Consider the following 19,666-nt stretch of genomic DNA (forward strand, 5'->3'; position numbering starts at 1 on the left):
CTGTCACTAGTCAGCCTTCGGCAAGACAAGAAGGAGACGCTTCGTGCGTTCATGGATCGGTTCAATAAGGCAGCCCTAGAAATTCGAGACCTCAACCCGGCCGTAGCGCTTCATCATCTGACCACAGCGCTAAAGCCGGGGCCATTCGTCAATAGCCTTTGCAAGAAACCTCCTACAGATATTAACGACCTGCGAAGAAGAGCAGATAAATATATGCAGATGGAGGAGTTGGCCGAGTTCCGAAATCAAGCCCGAGTTGAACCGTCGGGAAAGCCCGAAAAACCAGTGGAACCATCCTATCGGGGGCGAGGTAAGGAGATCACTCTTCGGGATCAGCCAACGCGGGGTCCGAAGTACACTCACTACACTCCACTCAATGCAAGCCGCGCTGCAGTTCTTGAACAAGCTCTGGCATCGGAGGTTCTGACCGTCCCAAAAAGAGCTTCCACGCCACCGCGCGCCGATACTAGTAAATCTTGTCGGTACCATCGCAATAGGGGGCACTCTACCGAAGAGTGTGCGGCCCTCAGAGATAAAATTGAAGATTTAATCAAGCAAGGCCAGCTTCATAAGTTTGTGGATCGGTCTGATTCGCAACGCCAACGTCAACCTAGACATGACCCACCTCGGCAAGATCGCGCCGATAGACCTCGCCGCGAGCGAAGCAGATCACGTGAGAGGAAAGATGAGCCGACATCTTCCCATAGGCGAGTCATCAACACCATCGCAGGGAGATTTGCGGGAGGAGGTTCAACCTCTTCGGCGCAAAAGAGGCATTTACGCGCCGTCCGATCGGTCAATATGGTCAGTCGGCAACCTGTTCGAAGATTACCCGCTATAACCTTCACTGACGCTGACTTCCAAGGGATCGATCCCATACAAGACGATCCAATGGTAATTAGTGTTGAAATCCACAATTGCATAATCAAGAAAACCTTGGTGGATCAGGGCAGTTCGGCCGACATTTTGTACTGGAATACCTTCAAGCAGTTGGGAATCTCAGAAAAAGAACTCATGCCATACGATGATCCCTTGGTTGGATTCTCGGGAGAAAGAGTCAGTACCAAAGGGTACATTAAGCTTTTCACTCGCTTCGGTGTCAACGAGCAAGAGTACAAGGAAATCCAAGTTAAGTACATAGTGGTACATGCTAATACTTCCTACAACATTCTCCTCGGTCGGCCGTCATTGAATAGGTTAGGAGCTATTGTCTCAACACCACATCTGGCAATGAAATTTCCATCCGACAAGGGAAAAATTCTTACAATGCATGCCGATCAAAAGGCAGCTCGAGAATGTTACTTCGCTAGTTTGCGAGTAACCCCCTTGGAAGAAAAGCAATCGAAGTCAAGGAGAGTTCACGTGGTAAACCCTATGGTAGCAGATAAATCCTCGGCATGGGACTTGGATCCAAGAATGAATGAAGATGAGCGAATGGAGTCAATAGAAGAAAAAGTTGTAGTCCAGATCGGCCCCGATACATCGCAAGTCACGTACTTGGGAGCCGGATTATCTGAATCAGATCGCCGTGCGTTAAGCAGAGTCATTCAGAAGCACGGAGATCTCTTTGCATGGATCCCCTCAGATATGCCAGGCATCGATCCTAAGGTTATGTGCCACAAGCTCTCTGTTTGCCGAGAGGCCAAGCCTATAGCCCAACGAAAAAGGAAGATGGGCACCGAAAGGAAACTAGCGGTTGAAAATGAAGTGGCCAAACTACTTGAAGCAAGGTTCATCCGGGAAGTACAATACACAACATGGCTCGCTAACGTAGTTATGGTCAAAAAACCAAACGGAAAATGACGAATGTGCACGGATTACACCAACCTGAACAAAGCCTGCCCAAAGGATGCTTATCCTTTGCCCAACATTGATCGTCTGGTTGATGGTGCCTCGGGGCACAACATGTTGACATTTCTCGATGCCTATTCAGGATATAATCAGATCCAAATGCACCCACAGGATGAGGAGAAGACGGCTTTTATCACCGACTCGGCTAACTATTGTTATCGAGTAATGTCATTCGGCCTTAAGAACGCCGGTGCCACGTATCAACGACTTATGAACAAAATATTCAAAAGTCAGATCGGCAAAAATATGGAGGTTTATGTGGACGATATGGTTGTCAAATCCAATAACCTTAATCATCACATCACAGACTTGAGTGAGATCTTCCACCAGATTCGGCATTATAACATGAGACTCAATCCGGAAAAGTGCGTCTTCGGAGTCGCAGGCGGCAAATTCCTTGGCTTCATGCCTTCAGCCAGAGGCATTGAAGCCAACCCTGATAAGTGCCGAACCGTAATCGAAATGCGAAGTCCTCAAAATGTTAAAGAAGTACAACGATTGGCTGGTCGACTTACAGCTCTGTCAAGGTTTCTCCCATGCCTCACAGAAGTAGCAAAACCAATCCTGAAACTTCTAAGAAAAACAAAGAAATTCGCATGGCCCGAAGAGTGTGAAACGGCTTTTCAAGCGTTGAAGTTGCGTCTCGGAACGCCCCCAATACTCTCTAAGCCCGACCCATCATCGGCCCTTGTGGTATACCTGTGTGTCTCCCAGGAAGCCATTAGCTCAGTCTTGATACAAGAAAAAGAAACTCAAGTGCCCATTTATTTTATCAGTCGCATGTTGCAAGACTCGGAGAGTCGGTACCAATTACTTGAAAAAGTGGCACTCGGATTGGTTCACACGGCTCGGAGATTGCGGCAATATTTCCAGGGACATAAGATTGTGGTTCGAACTGACTGTCCTATCGCTAAGGTCTTACGGAAACCCGAGCTCCCAGGCCGAATGATGGCATGGTCCGTTGAACTGTCGGAGTTTGACATCTCATTCGAACCAAGGGGGCCGATTAAATCACAACACTGGGCTGAGTTCATTAATGAGTTGCAACCTAGTGGTCAATTCCAAAGCGATCAATGGACAATGCATGTTGACGGCTCTTCGAACAACGTTGGCAGCGGGGCAGGCATAATTCTTGAAGGACCAAAGGGGATTATCCTTGAGCAGTCAATGCACTTCGGATTCCGAGCCTCCAACAATCAGGCCGAATACGAGGCGCTATTAGCAGGGCTAAGATTGGCAGATGATATTGGGGTTCGGCGTTTAATTTGCTGGACAGATTCACAGATTGTGTTGGAGCAAGTTAATAATCACTTTCAAGTAAAGGATCCCAACCTGCTCCGTTATTATCACCTCTTCCACAACATGTGTTCCAAGTTCGATGAAATACAAGTACGACACACGCCAAGAGAAAACAATGAACGAGCCGATCAACTAGCCAGGTTAGCAAGCAGTTCCAGAAAACCAGGTCAGCTAAGAACTACCTTGCACCTAGAATTACCCACTCCAAGCACCGCTATGACCGATAGCATGGCGGTAGAAGAAATAGGATCGGCATCACCCGATACATCTTGGATGACCGAAATTCTTAATTTCATTCTCCATGGCAAGGAACCGGATGAACCTTTATCCGCTAAAAACCTACGGACTAAAGCTGCTAGATATTCGGTCCTAGGGGGACAGTTGTACCGGAGGGGTTTCTCAACCCCGTTACTCAAATGTGTAGACTCGGCACAATCTGATTATGTATTACGGGAGATTCATCAAGGCATTTGTGGATCACATTTGGGTGGACGAACCCTCGCAGCAAAAGTGTTAAGGGCAGGTTATTATTGGCCAACCCTCAAGAGTGATTGTGCGCAATTCGTCAAACGATGCATTCAATGTCAAAAGCATGGAAATTTGATCCACGCCTCGGCAGAACAGCTTCATACTATCAGCTCGCCTTGGCCATTCGCTCTGTGGGGCATGGACTTGCTCGACCCATTCCCCATAGCCAAGGGCCAGTGCAAATTCTTGTTGGTGGCAGTTGATTACTTTACAAAGTTGATTGAGGCCGAGCCACTTGCTACCATTACGGCAAGCAATGTTCAGAAGTTTCTTTGGAAGAACATTATTACGCGTTTCGGAATACCGTACGCCATCATCACTGACAATGGACTCCAGTTTACAGATCGCAAGCTCAACAAGTTTATGGCAGACTTGGGTATTCGACACCGATTCACCTCAGTCGAACACCCACAATCAAATGGGCAGGCTGAAGCAGCGAATAAGGTTATTCTTGGTGAGTTGAAGAAACGCTTAGGCGACGCCAAAGGAGCTTGGACCGAAGAACTGCTGGAGGTCCTATGGGCCTATCGGTGCACACCACAGTCAACAACAAAAGAAACTCCTTTTCGGCTAACGTATGGTACGGATGCTATGATTCCTGTTGAAGTGGGGGAGCCATCGTTTCGGAGGCAATATTTCAATGAAGACAGCAATGAGGCATCTCTCCGGGCCGAAATAGACATGGTCGATGAAGTTCGTGCCCAAGCTCAGATTATGGTGGAAGCTTGCAAACAGCGAATGGCAAGGCGATTCAACTCAACACTCGTCAAGAGGGAGTTTCAGGTAGGAGACCTCGTGTGGAGGGTTCAAGGGTCGGCGAGACGCAATCCTAGGGAAGGCAAGCTGGCGGCTAATTGGGACGGCCCGTTTCGTATTCGCCATAACCTTAACAATGGAGCATATAAGCTCGAGGAACTGTCGGGCAAGGTCGTTCCAAGAACATGGAATTCGTCTCACCTGAAAGTGTATTTTAGCTAGATTTTTGAATTCAAACATTGTAATCACAGCATATTTTCTCGGTGCACTCTTTTCCTTATCGGTCTTTTCTCCCCTTACAAAAAAGTGAAAAGGGGTTTTGGCCGATAAGGTTTTTAACGAGGCACCTATTAATGAGAAGCAGTTTAACTCAATACGTTTTATCTTCCACTGATTGCAATAAGGCTTCCCTCCCGAATGACCCCATTCGGCCAAGGATGTGCCTTCGGAATCGCGCAATAAGGCTTCCCTCCCGAATGACCCCATTCGGCCAAGGATGTGCCTTCGGAATCGCGCAATAAGGCTTCCCTCCCGAATGACCCCATTCGGCCAAGGATGCGCCTTCGAAATCGCGCAATAAGGCTTCCCTCCCGAATGACCTCATTCGGCCAAGGATGTGCCTTCGGAATCGCGCAATAAGGCTTCCCTCCCGAATGACCCCATTCGGCCAAGGATGTGCCTTCGGAATCGCGCAATAAGGCTTCTCTCCCGAATGACCCCATTCGGCCAAGGATGTGCCTTCGGAATCGCGCAATAAGGCTTCCCTCCCGAATGACCCCATTCGGCCAAGGATGCCATTCGGCCAAGGATGTGCCTTCGGAATCACGCAATAAGGCTTCCCTCCCGAATGACCCCATTCGGCCAAGGATGTGCCTTCGGAATCGCGCAATAAGGCTTCCCTCCCGAATGACCCCATTCGGCCAAGGATATGCCTTCGGAATCACGCAATAAGGCTTCCCTCCCGAATGATCCATTCGGCCAAGGATGTACCTCCGGCATTGCTCAAAAGGACAAGCAATCCGAGTGACCCCACTCGGCATCGCTCAAAAAGGCAAGCAATCCGAGTGACCCCACTCGGCGTTGCTCCAAAAGACAAGCAATCCGAGTAAACCCCACTCGGCATTGCTCCAAAAGACAAGCAATCCGAGTAAACCCCACTCGGCATTGCTCCAAAAGACAAGCAATCCGAGTGAACCCACTCGGCATTGCTCAAAAAGACAAGCAATCCGAGTGAACCCACTCGGCATTGCTCCAAAAGACAAGCAATCCGAGTGAACCCACTCGGCATTGCTCAAAAAGACAAGCAATCCGAGTGAACCCACTCGGCATTGCTCAAAAAGACAAGCAATCCGAGTAAACCCACTCGGCATTGCTAAAAAAGACAAGCAATCCGAGTGAACCCACTCGGCATTGCTCAAAAAGACAAGCAAGCCGAGTAACCCTGCTCGACATTGCTCAAAAGGACAAGCAATCCGAGTGAACCCACTCGGCATTGCTAAAAAAAAATAAAAATAAATAAATAAATAAATAAATAGTCCAAATCACAAGTTTCTTCAACAAGTACTCTTTCATTAATAAAAGGCATAGGCTCTATCGGCCAAGTTCTACAAGCAAAAAAAAAAAAAAAAAAAAAAAAATGTTAAAAAAGGCTCTATCGGCCCGACATACAAGAAGCCCAAGTTTCCTACAAGACTACTTTTCGGCATTGTCATCAGCATTCCCTTGTACCTCCGGCTCGTCCTCCTGAGTCGGTCGCGACTCTTGATGAATTTCAGTGTCACCATCTGAAGCGGCATGAGTCTCCTCATCCTCGCCATCATCATCGTTCGATGCGTCACCATCAGGAGTGGCCCCTTCGGGCATATCTTGAAAAGGCATGAAAGACCCTTGGTAAAAGTCTTTTGACATGTCAAATTCAAAGTCCTCCGGGAAACGGCCGAAATGTTGCGCTTGCCGAAGGGCATGACGGAAGCCAGCTTCATGTTGGGCCACAATACGGTCCTTGGCCTGCTCCTTCACCCTTTCCAGCTCTGCCTTTGCCTCCTCCAATCGGCGCTTCTCTTCATTCGCAGCCTTTTGCATGTCCAGCCGAAGAGTGTCATTGTTGCGCCGTTGAACATCCAGCTCGGCCGCGAGTTGCCGATTCCTCTCTAGCGCTTCCTCGGCAGTTGCCACAGCCTCGGCTGTTGCCCTATCGGCATCCTCAACTCTTTGTCTCAACTGCACCAACTCGTCGAATGGCTGCAGGGCGAGATGGTGTGCAAGTGCCATTGACCGAGATTGCACCTCACAAAAATACTTCCACTTGGCCGCAACATCCAACTGGTCCAGAAACTCCCGACCATTATCCGAGATGGTGCTTGGCCGAACCAGCATCTCGGCCGAAACTTCTTCGCTCAAAAAAGCCCTTGACATTATCATGGGGGGCACACATATAGTTGTCCCGCCAGAAGAAGACATGGTCTGTTTGGACTTCTTGGCTTTCTCGGGCCTTTCTTCATTGTTTTTCCGTTTCGGCCCTTCATGAGCGACCTCCTTCCCTTTCTTCACCTTTCTCCGCTTCCGTTCGGGAGTAGGAGGGGTTCGGTTGTCACCGGCAGGACGAGGCGTTTGGGCAATTGCCGAACTGCCTACGGCTCCCGAGGCCTTAGCCTGTCGAATCCGACTGGCCAGAAGGTTACGAATGTTAAACTCGTCAGCTCCACTTTTCACCATGATTCCTGCATGAATAAGCCAATGAACATCAATATGAATTTAGACAAAGGCCGAAATGGGAAAATCACATACCTATTAAGTCACTATCCCATTTGGGAGAGTCAACCACATTTATCAATGACCTCGTCGGCAAGCGCCGAGGAAGCCGAAGTAAAAACTGCAAATCCCGTTGCTCTTCGGCCGTGAGAAGCTCATCCGGCACCACATCATAGGGACGAGGGGCGTGCGTCCAGTTCAAAGGGAAAAGACTTCGGCCGTCAGCCCCGAAGAAGAAACGTCTTCCATTCGGTCGGACAGTCACTCTAAAAATCCCAGCTTTGAAATTCTTATACGACGAAGTAAAACTGTCCAACAATAACCGAGTCCCTACTCGGCTAAGAGATAGCCACTTGGCCAAATCGGAAGGACGGGACGAATAAAAAGATAGAAAAAGCAAAGGTGACGGCCTAATATTTATACATACGCATAGATGCTTGAAACCTTGAAGTTGAGCCCAACTATTAGGGTGTAATTGGGTCGGCGCAACATTCAAAACCCGAAGCACTCCCATGGTAAATTCGTCAAAAGGCAACTTCACCTTTAAGTCTCGGAGAAGACAGTCATACATGTAGAACGAAGCCATCCTCTCGTCTTGCTTATCCAAGCATACAGTATCCGGATTGGGAAAAGCATCGTTTCGGCATGCCCGAACCCCGATCGGATATGGCTCCTCTCGAGCATCAAAGGTCAAACATTTCGTATATTCCAGCAAATTTGTGATCATGTCCGTATCTCGGTACCGGGAATAATACGAAGTCACTTCTCCGTTTACCCATTCGTACCCAGGTACTCCCGATGGTCCATACCTTTGCCGATTTGAGACACGCCTCGCTTTGGTTGGCACCTCTTCACTCCCACTAGTTGAGGCCTCTTCTCCTGTACTTGCATTTTCGCTCGACCTATCCGTATTCGGCCCCGAAGCCCTGGACGACGACCCCTCGGATGACGCCGACCGAGCCACACTAACCGAAGAGCGCTCGGAAGAAGTAGCCATTCAAATAAACTTACCAAAAAGTCCAAGATTGAAAGTCACTCGGCACGCGTTGCTCAAACCTTGAACCTGCTAAAGATAACCCTATTCGGCTGAGAGCGATACGGAGGAAAGACCCCACCACGCATCTCTATATATAGCAAAGAAAAAGGGCGGGAAAATTCAAAATTCAGAAAAAGTGTAACTGCCTGATCTTCAAAATCCAACGATGCAGATCCATCCAACTTTTCGACTTCCTTCACAACTACACTTAATCTTTGTACCCTTGCAAAAGGTAACCCTTACGCAAGGCTAGGGGGCAAGTGTACTAGTAAGGTCATTCAGCCACCTGGTTCGGCCATTCGGCCACCTGATAGCCGACACCCAATCGGCACCTGAATGACCGAACCAGGTGGCCGAATGTCGTTCGGCTACCAGGTGATCTATGAACTCAGATTCCTACTAATAGAGGTAAGAATGTACCCATAATTAAGGATTAAGGGTTAAGCATACCCGTAAGCCGATTAGGAGCGTATTACCTAATCTGGTAATCTTGTTACAGGGCCCATGGAAGTCCGGGCCCATAAATGTCAGTATAAATAGCTCTTGTCACGAGGTAAGGTCACTGTTCATTAATTGCTATCGATATCTGCGCTTTGTCCTGACTTGAGCGTCGGAGTGCCTTTTGCAGGTACCTCCCCCACACCGGAATATTGGATCGGAGCACTCGTTCGGCCCTCAGAATACGAGAGGATTATTGGTGTATCCTTCAGACAGGTACATGTTTAATATAAAAGAATTGATTATTAACATAAAAGTGATATTTTAAAAAAAAGTAATAATTAAAAGATAGAAATAATGATCCAGACAATTATTTAAGAAGGGAGAGGGATTTGGAGAGAAAAAATATACGCGAGTTAATTAATTAGAGGTAATTAAATTACTCCTAAAATTATCTACACAACATCATAAAATCGCTTTTTATATATAAGTATTAAATCATTATATTCTAAACGGTTTAAGACAAGAGTTTTAATGGTCTTGTAATGCACACAAAACACGAGTAAGAGAGAAAAAAAGGAAACGTAAAGTGTATATATAATGAGTGATGTAATAAGAAATACATTAAAGATACTAAAATAAAAGAAAGTGATGAAAGTAAAAAGTATCAAGGATAAAAAAAAATAAAAACATACTTTTATTTTATTTTAAAGGGAATAATACTTCAATAAAAAAAAAGGGAATAATACTTGAAAGGAGAAAGATATAATTTAAAAAAAAATTTGTTGTAAAAGAAATCATACTTACACATTTTTCACATATCCATAAATCATGACATAATTGATAAATAACTTTAAGTACATTATTAGATATTTAATTCCTGAATCATATGTATGAAAAAATATTTGTTTTAATAGTCAATTCCTTAAAAATAATATTGGTATTTTGAGGTATTAGTCCTTAATTAACTTTTAGTTAAAAGATATATGATTAAAAATAATAAAAAATTTGCAAAAAGAAAATCATATATTGTTTTTTAATAAAGATTTTTTTTAACATTATTCTTCGTCAAAAGCATGCGCAAGCAAGCATATTAAGATCACGAACCTTTCTTTAGTCAAATAATTGGAGCTATTTTTGTTGGAATTACTTTTACTATGGTTATCTTGTCTTGTCAAGAACATCACCCTTTAAATTGCTTTATTATCAATCTTTCATATGTTAACATCTATGATCCATCCATATCAACCTATGCTTTTGAATAAATAGGCATGATGTGTATGTTTTTATTTTAGCAAAGTTCTGAGCTGTAAAGGCATAAAAACTAGAGATCGATCGGTTACCTTCTATTTATTCCTTATTTTTTTCTTCCATAAATTAATGAACGATGTATATATATACAATTAAATTTACAAAAGAAAATTTGATCCTATTAAGGAAAAAATGTTATTGTTATTGCAAGATTCAAACGGATATATATTGATTGAGTCATCTCTCTTTTTCTCTTTCAAAACAACTAAATATCATTTTTCTTAGAACTATGAATATCGTAAAGAGTATGTACACCTTAAAGCGTTTATCGTACGTATAAGTTAGGGTTTTGCAGAAACTATATAGTATAATAATTATGGAAAATGTGGCACATCCATGAATATGCAAGCGTTAAGCGAGGGACACGAATGTTTTTTGTTATATACGACTTTTGTTTATAATTTTAATTATTATGTCTACTAAAAGCAATGCATTTGAAATTGTAAGAATATTGATTGATACCTTAGACCCATCAAAAATAGCAATTGAAAGTTATTTAGCATAATATTCTATTTCTATGTTCAGTGAACATGGGTTTATATATATAGATTTTGATATCTTTATACAAATTGGATAAAGACAATGAGCTCATGGTTTGCTCCAAAAGAAATGTATTTTCTACGTTGAAGTCATGTTTTTCATTCCATTGAATTCGAAATCGCACCAAGGCACGTAACTTTTTGTCATATAAAAAAAAACATTTTTTTTAGTGGAGTCTCACATTTCAATCATATTATATATATATAAGATTCGAACAAGAAAAATTTAATTAGTATCACTCACATATTGGTACCATATACATTTATATTATTTCTTTTTTAGTAGTTTTTTAAAAATAATATTTAACCAAAATGCTTATCATGCCAAAAGGAAATGAATAAATTATTGCTTTAACTTGAGATTGTAACTGTTAATTACTTAATTCTATTGTAATTATTAATTACTTAATTCTTAGCCGCCTTACATTAAAGAAAAGCAACTGTATATATACAATAATAATATGAGAATTGCTTTAAATCTCTTTGAATGCATAGTGTAAGATATAAAACTATGTGGTTGAATCTAAAAGTTAAGGAAAAACAAAGGTTAGGTGAAGTTGAAGCATGTAAGGTTCACTCGTGAAAACCCTAATAAATGACCTAACCTTAAAAAGTTAGCAATTATCTGGATGCCACGTTGTGGTTTAGTTAGATTATGTTCCAATCAAATGCCAAACACGTGGCAACTTGTTTTACATCTATGTTCAAGTGCTCACACGTGTGATGGCCACTTCTTTTTTTTCTTTTGGTAAATAGCTTTTCTAATCTAATTTCTACCAACCTCTAAATTCTACATCGATGCATGCTGCAAATTGTGACTGTTGACTCCAAACACAGACCGTGAATTATTTACTCGATTAACCTTGTAGAGAAACCAAAGCTTTTCATGATGATCACATGATGTGTTATTTGTACGGCTTTGGTGCTTTACATTTTATACAAGGTTAGTCAAGGGCAATTCATAATTATATGTGAGAGAAAAACACAACATGATTTAACTTTTTCAAGCAATAATGTAAGTATTGAGATTATAATTATAACCAAAACTCTTCTATTGATGGTTATTACGTCTATTTTGAAATACGGGTACGAGAAGTTGACATGGTAATTTTAAGTTTAATTTCTGTTTGTTTTAAAATAATGTTTGATAAACGAAAATTATATTTTATGAGTATAAATTAATTCTTGTTAATTTTGAAATGGTATGTAAATTATGTTCATGAAAAAAAAAATTATAACGAGAGAGAGAAAAAAATTTATTTTATCTTAATTATAAAATATAATTTAGAAGACTATAGTGATTATTTTAATATATTTTATAATTTTATAAAATATTAATTTTAGTTTCATTTTACTAGTGTTAAAAATCTTGAGAATATTTTTTTGTTAGATAATAAAAAAAATGAAAAAAATGTTAAATTTTAATATAAAATAATCTTTATTTTTTAATGAAAATTTAATGATAAATAAAAAATAATATTGATAAATTTATAAATTTATTTTATAAGTAAAATAAAATTAACTAACAACATAATTATTTACATTAGTTTATATAATTTAGTTAAAAGTCTCTTATAATACGCACATGACATAATAGAATATTTATCAACTCTAAAATTAGCTCCAATGTGGGTTTCATGGGTTCATCGTTTACAAAGACTTAGATATGATTCCTAATTTATGTTCTGAGTTTTTTTTGGATTGTTTTTGTCATCACGGTAATGTTTTATGAAATTAAGGGTTAATGATGGCATATGTGTTCTTTCTTCATGTGTGTACTCTTGAACTAAGTGAGCATTTCTTATGTTTGTCATTGGTCTTTTAATGAAGTATTTGGCTTATAAAAAATAGTAAATCTAGGTTAATATATGCATGTGAGTTGGTCTGACTTGATTTAAATTTTTTTACAAATCACTTATTTTATGGTTTGGTTTGACTTGTTAGTTTGTCAGATTAGGACTAAATTTTACTTAAAAATTTCATTTTTATTTAATTTTTAAAAAATACAGGCCAAATAAATTCAATAGATTTCAAGTTTAAAAATCAATCGCCTAACTTAATTCAATTGGTCCATCACACACTACTGAAATTTCTCTTATTACATGCGATTTTTTCTACGAATTTTTCGTAAAAATTCGCAGGAAACGTTCTTACAAATTTTTATGCAAAATTTTATCTTAGGTACTTTCGTGGATAATATGTTTTTGCAAATTTTAAAATTTCTTGTGAAAAAAAATCGCAAGAAAGTTTCCTGCAAAAAAAATTGCAAAAAAGTTTGCTGCGAATTTTTCGCAAGAAATTCTGCGGGAATATTTTTTACGAAAAAAATTAAAGAAATTACTATAAATTCTATCAATAATTATTCAACTTTCAAATGCTCACAATAAATTCATCCGAAGCTTTTGTTTCTACGCCTCCAACACTTGATCCATAATCTTTTAAATTCTAAGATTGTAGATTATAAGCCTAACACTCAACCATGTGAGGTAAGTGTTGCCCCAACTTATATACTCTTATTGTTTTATTTTCAATCGATGTGAGACTTGAATTTTTTTTAAAATATTAAACTTGTAAATTTATTTTTTTTTATTTTTCCTGCGAATTAAAATTGACAAGAAAAGTTACCTGCAAAATTTTTCTACCATTTAGTAAACATTACTTACGAATTTATTTTTTTTAAAGAAAATCTACAAGAAATAAAATAAAATTTTTACAATATTTTTTTATAAGAAAATTTGCAAAAAAATTCTTTAAATATTTTTTTTAGAAAAATTCGTAGAAAAATAACACTTTTCTAACCGTGACACTTTATTTTAGTCCCACACGTTAAATTAGACTTTTTATTTTTATATCTCTAACAATTGTACTATTAAGGAAAATAAGGTCGATTTAACTGGTTTTTTTTCTTAATATATTATTTATTAATTAATAGATAATTGACTATTCCTGACAGGTAATCGCTTTTTTGTATTAAAAATAAAGGTACACAGCAAGTATAGGGTATAACGTCAATTTTATTATTTAATTTTCATTCATTATTTTGTAACTTGAGCATTAGAGTCTTATTGTAGATACCATCTTCATCCACTAGAAGATATCAACAGGACATAGATGTGAAGCAACACAAAATATTGAACCTGATTAGGAACGGTTTAACATGAAGTATTGAAAGAAATGCCTCATATTCATGAGAAAATAAAATGACCTGTAATAGCAAGTTTTTTAACTTGTTTAAAATTGTAAAATAATCTTTATATTATATGCGAAGGTACTATGGAGGCGTGGTGGCGGCAGAAGCATGGTAGTAATGGAAGTGTCGTCTCCTTCCACGATAGTGGCAGCATAGTGGTGGCAGTGAAAGTGCAATTTTGTTCGTGCAGTGGCAGCGGAAGTGCAACTTTGTTCGTGCAGTGGCAGCGGAAGTGCAACTTTGTTCCACGACAGTGGCAGCATAGCGGTGGCAGCGCAGAGGCGCGAGCTCCTTCGCGCGGTGGCAGCGGAAGTGCAACTTTGTTCATGTAGTGGCAGCGGAGTCGCGGGCTCCTTCGTGTAGTGGCAGCGGAAGCGCGACTTCGTTCGCGCGACGTCCTTCTTCGCGCGGTGGTAGCAGAGGCGCGGGCTCCTCCTCCTCGGCGCCACTGGCCACATGTCCCTCCTCTACCGCTACCTCCCCCTTCCTGTCGTTCGCAGCGCTCAACTCTCCTAGGGCCTCTCCTAAACCCTAAACCTCGCCACCTCCAAATCTGGCCCTCCCTACCCCTGGCTCTCCCTCGACAGCCTCACCATTGCACTTGCCGCTGTCGTCTTCCTCGTCCTCACCACTCGCTGGCAGACAAAACAGTAACCCTAAACAGTTACTAATATGCAAAATACAAAAAAATTCCATAAACAAGTTACAGGTAAAAAATTGAAACGTTAATTATTTTATTATTAAATCTAACAGTCAAAAATGGTGTCTTATTGATGTACCACTTTTCATACTGCTTCATGTTAGAATTTTTGCCTGATTAGAGAAAGAGTATCTCAAATTTTGGCAAGTATAACTATGATTGAGTTTTGTATAGACACATCAATTGTGACTAGAACTTATGATGCACCTTAATTGTATGGGAGTTTTTTTTATATATATATATATATTTACTTGAAAGGATATTTTATAAAGATTATTTTTATAATATCTATAAAATAAAATACGAGTCTTAAAGTATTTTAAGGATAATTCTCAACATCTTGCTATTTTTGGGTATTGTAACGTATTTTAATATTGTATTTGGATAAAAAAAATTTAAATGAAATAATTTATTTATTTGAAGAATTTTAAATTCTTTGAAGTGAAATATATTGTTTGGAAAATTTATAAAAAATTTGAAATTCAAACATTTGTGAAATTCTTTGAAATAGTGGAATTTCAAATTCTCCCAAAAAAGTAAGAATTTAAAATTTATCATATTTTTTTTCTTATTTCACTTATATATTTTATTTTATCTCTCATCTCTTCATATTTTTAATTATTGAATATTTAAAAATATTTTTAAAATTATTAAATATTATCTAATATTAATTTTTAAAATTATTAAATATTTAAAAATTAGTTAATATTTATTTTTATAAAATTTAATTTAAAATTTTCAACATATAAATATATTTTTAAAATTAATTTTATCATGGTAGAATCAAATTATCATATCCAACCTAACAATTTAAAATTTAAGAAATTTGAATTAACTTATCCAAACAAAATATTTTAAACATGATAAAAATTAAAATCAAAGTAATTCAAATACTAAGAATTTAAAATTCGTTAAATTTGTAAAATTCTCCATCCAAACACACCATAGTTTTATTTAGGAGTTGTCACATATATAACTTAACTTTTTTTTTTAAGAACAATCCTCAAAAGTTTCTTTCTTATACCAAAATATTTTGTCATCCTCAAGAACCAATTCCAATGATGGTTTAATGTTAGTGTTCGTTGACATGATTATCTAAAATAATAAAATTGTATAAGGTGAAGTATCTTAGTTTTAAACATATTTAATAATAATATTTAGTAAATATGCTTCCACTATTTTGCTCAAACTAATAACCCTCATTTATTGACTTTGAAAATTCCATTGAAATGTTTTCTAATGATGAGTCAGAAAGCATATTTCACCTCATCTCGAGTCAACTTTGGCTGATTGTCCAAAATTTGACTATTTAGGAAAAAAAAATTGTTTCTAATTTCATCTATATGCAAATCTTGGATCAGTTCAATGAATCACTATTTATTTTCATTTATCATATAAATTGATGTCCTTCTCTCGCCTCAAAGTCTTTCAATACACTTAGTTAAGTTAAATCCAATGGTTGACAATTGTATATGTACCAGTAGGCACCCACCTTTGACCCGGTCAAAGGTCGAACACACCCAAACCGAAAAAGACCCCTTCGGCCCCTGACCAAGCCGAACACCCACTTCGGTCCTAGAGCTAGCCGAATACCCTCTCGGTTCCTGACCAAATCGAATACCCCCTTCGACCCCAGACCTAGCCGAGTACCCTCTCGATCCTGGACCTAGCCGGATACTCCCTCGGCTCCAGGTCAGGCCGAATACCCCTTCAGGCCCAGACCAGGCCGAATACCTCGTCGGCCTTAGGCTTGACCAAAGGACTTAAGGCAAGGAGAACCCACATGAAACACGTGGCAAATTACATACCCATTATGCAATAATTACCATGCCTGATTAAGACAAGATTAAGGTTAATTAAAATGTTACCCATCTCCCAAGACAGAAGGCCCACCAGGCCCATTCATGTCACTATAAATACACAGGTGATGGGACATAAATGAGGTACGTTGTTATCCAATATAAAAGCACTTATTGCTCTATACCGAATACTCACTTGATCGTTGGAGTGCCTTTGCAGGTACCCTCCCTACCCTCTGAAGACAGTATTCGGTCGGCACCGAAGACCTAGAAGATCAAGAAGGAAGAACGACAGGAGGAGTGTTTCTACGCAGGAACATTTTGGCGCCCACCGTGGGGCCGAAACCAAAACGGTTCTCGACCCTGAAGCAGGATGGTAATGACAAGGAGTCAACAGGAGAACGCAACCGATTACCCTTTCGGGATGCCCCGAGACACCCCCAGGCGACAAATTAACCAGAATGAGGAAGGAATGGAAGAATCGTATGTGGACCGGACCCAGCAACCTAACCCGTCCTCGGCCATCGAACAACTGAAAGCCGAAATGATGGAACTCAAGAGGCTCCGAGAAAAGGATGCCCACGAATTATCAGTCTTGAGAAGAGAAAACGCCGAACTCAGAAGTGACAACCGATCTTGGCACCCGTCTCATGACATTCCTAACACACAATCCACCCGGGATCATGAGGATTCATCAGGATGGTACAGGGAAGCAAGGGATCCAAAGCCCCCAGCTGGAGTTACAACTGCTACCCTTGATCAGCAACGCCGACAAGGGAGGACACCATTCACCCTGGACATCGCCGGAGCCCGCTTACCCGATAATTGGAAAAACTTGGCCTTGGAGAAGTATGACGGCACTACCAATCCTGAGGAACACCTTGACGCGTTCGTCACTCAGGTCAGTCTGTACACCGATGATGATGCGATCATGTGTAAAGTTTTCCCTACTTCGTTGAAAGGACCAGCACTCAATTGGTTCGCGAGACTCCCTCCTGGATCGATCGATTCGTTCATGACCTTATCATCCCGTTTCGTGATACAATTCGCCACGAGTCGCCCTCACCAACTCACTTCAATCGCGTTAGTCAACATACGTCAAGAAAAGAAGGAACCCCTCAGAACATTCATGGAAAGATTCGGGAAAATGACTTTGTCCATCCGGGATCTGGATCCCGCGGTGGCCATGCACCACCTCACCACGACACTGAGGCCGGGTCCTTTCGTGAATAGCTTATGCAAGAAGCCACCCAGAGACTTGGACGATCTTAGACAAAGAGCCACCAAGTACATGCAGATGGAAGAATTGGCCGAGTTTCGAAACCAGAACCGGTCCGACCTCTTCCTCGGAAAGAAAGAAGTCGAGAAAGAACTCCCAAGGCCCCGCCCCCGGGACCTGCCCGATAGAGAAAGAAGCAACAGAGGGCCCCGATATATGCAATATACGCCGCTCAACACCAGCCGGACCAAGGTGTTAGAGCAGGCACTGGCAACCGAAATACTCACAGTACCTCGTCGTGCTATGACTCCGCCCCACGCGGATAAAACCAAGACATGCCAGTTTCACAGGAACCGGGGACACACCACGGAGGAATGCATAGCTCTTCGAGATCGCATTGAAGACCTCGTTAAGTCGGGTCATCTCCAAAATTTCACCCAATCCTCAAGTAGGAGGAGACATGACGAAACCCACGAGAAGAGAAGAGGAAACCGTGAAAGGGTACCCCCGAGGCACCGATCCAGGGAACGAAGCAGAACTCCAGAGAGAGAAAATGGGCAGCAGGGCCGAAGTCAACCCAGAAGGGTCATAAACACCATTGCCGGAGGATTCGCGGGAGGAGGAAGCACATCCTCGGCTCGCAAGAGACATTTAAGAGCAATCAAGTCGGTGAATGCCGTAGGGAGGGCAACTCCCATCCACATGCCCCCTATTACATTCACCAATCGCGATTTCAAAGGAGTGGACCCAGTACAAGATGATCCAATGGTCATTAGCGTAGAGATTAACAACTGCGTCGTTAAGAAGACGTTAGTGGATCAAGGAAGTTCGGCCGATATCTTATACTAGAAGACTTTTGAACAACTCGGCATTCTCGAACAAGAGCTGAAGCCTTACTATGAGCCCCTGGTCGGATTCTTTGGCGAACGAGTGGATACACGAGGAACGATTGACTTGTACACTTATTTTGGCGACGACCAACATAGAAGAAGGATCAAGGTTCAATACGTTGTGGTGCATGCCAACACTTCGTACAATATCTTGCTGGGCCGACCATCCCTAAACAAGCTCCGCGCCATCGTCTCTACTCCCCACTTAGCTATGAAGTTCCCCTCGGCAGAAGGAACAATCATCACTCTGCACGCAGATCAAAAGACAGCACGTGAGTGTTACTTCGCCAGCCTCAGGGTTCAACCCACTCCAAAAGTGACCCGAGACGTCAATGTCATAGGCGACGTCAACCTCCACAGGCTGATAGGCGACCTAGAACTAGACCCTAGGATGGAAGATGAGGTTAGGGTCGAATCGATCGAAACAACGATTCCGTTTCAACTGGGAAAGAGCAAAGAACAAGTCACTTACCTGAGCTCTCAATTAACCGGAACAGACGCCGAGGACATCAAACAAGTTCTACGGAAATACTTGGACTTGTTCGCCTGGACAGCAGCGGACATACCAGGGATCGATCCAAACTTCCACTGCCATCGGCTATCGGTCTGCCGAGATGCCAAACCCATTGCACAAAAGAAGAGAAAAATGGGAGGAGACAGGGCCCAAGCGGTAAAGGAAGAAACGGCCAAGTTACTACAAGCCGGGTTCATCAGAGAAATCAAGTACTCCACCTGGCTGGCCAATGTAGTGATGCTCAAAAAGGCGAATGGCAAATGGCAAATGTGTACAGACTCTACGGATCTCAACAAAGCATGCCCCAAGGATGCTTACCCCCTCCCACACATCGATACATTAGTCGATAGAGCCGCGGGCCATCAAAGGCTAAGTTTTCTAGATGCCTACTCAGGGTACAACCAAATACCCATGTACCCCCCGGACGAAGGGAAAACTGCATTCATCACGGATTCGGCCAACTTTTGCTACAAGGTAATGTCGTTTGGATTAAGAAACGCCGGGGCAACTTATCAAAGACTCATGGATAAAATCTTCCACCGTCAAATAGGGACATGCATGGAAATATATGTGGACGACATGGTAATCAAGTTCGCTTCCGCCGGTAGTCACTTGAAGGATCTCGTAGCAGTATTTGATGAAGTAAGACGGTATCACATGCGGCTAAACCCGGCGAAGTGCACCTTCGGAGTTGCTGGCGGCAAGTTCCTAGGCTTCATGTTGTCAAAAAGAGGCATAGAAGCTAACCCAGACAAGTGTCAGGCCATCGTCAACATGAGAAGCCCCCGCAATGTAAAGGAAGTACAACGACTAGCTGGATGCATAGCGTCGTTATCCCGTTTCCT

At 41.4% G+C, this 19,666-nt stretch overlaps 1 protein-coding gene across 1 annotated transcript; it reads left to right on the top strand.

Moving 5' to 3' along the window:
• Nucleotides 1–16,670: 16,670 nt before the first annotated feature.
• Nucleotides 16,671–18,266, top strand: LOC109801948 (uncharacterized). The gene has a single exon (XM_020363128.2). It carries the CDS (start codon nucleotides 16,671–16,673, stop codon nucleotides 18,264–18,266), a length of 1,596 nt encoding a protein of 531 aa, XP_020218717.2.
• The last annotated feature ends 1,400 nt before the right edge of the window (nucleotides 18,267–19,666 follow it).

This window comes from Cajanus cajan, chromosome 9 (assembly GCF_000230855.2).
Source record: "Cajanus cajan strain Asha chromosome 9, NIPB_CcT2T_4, whole genome shotgun sequence".
NCBI lineage: Eukaryota > Viridiplantae > Streptophyta > Magnoliopsida > Fabales > Fabaceae > Cajanus > Cajanus cajan.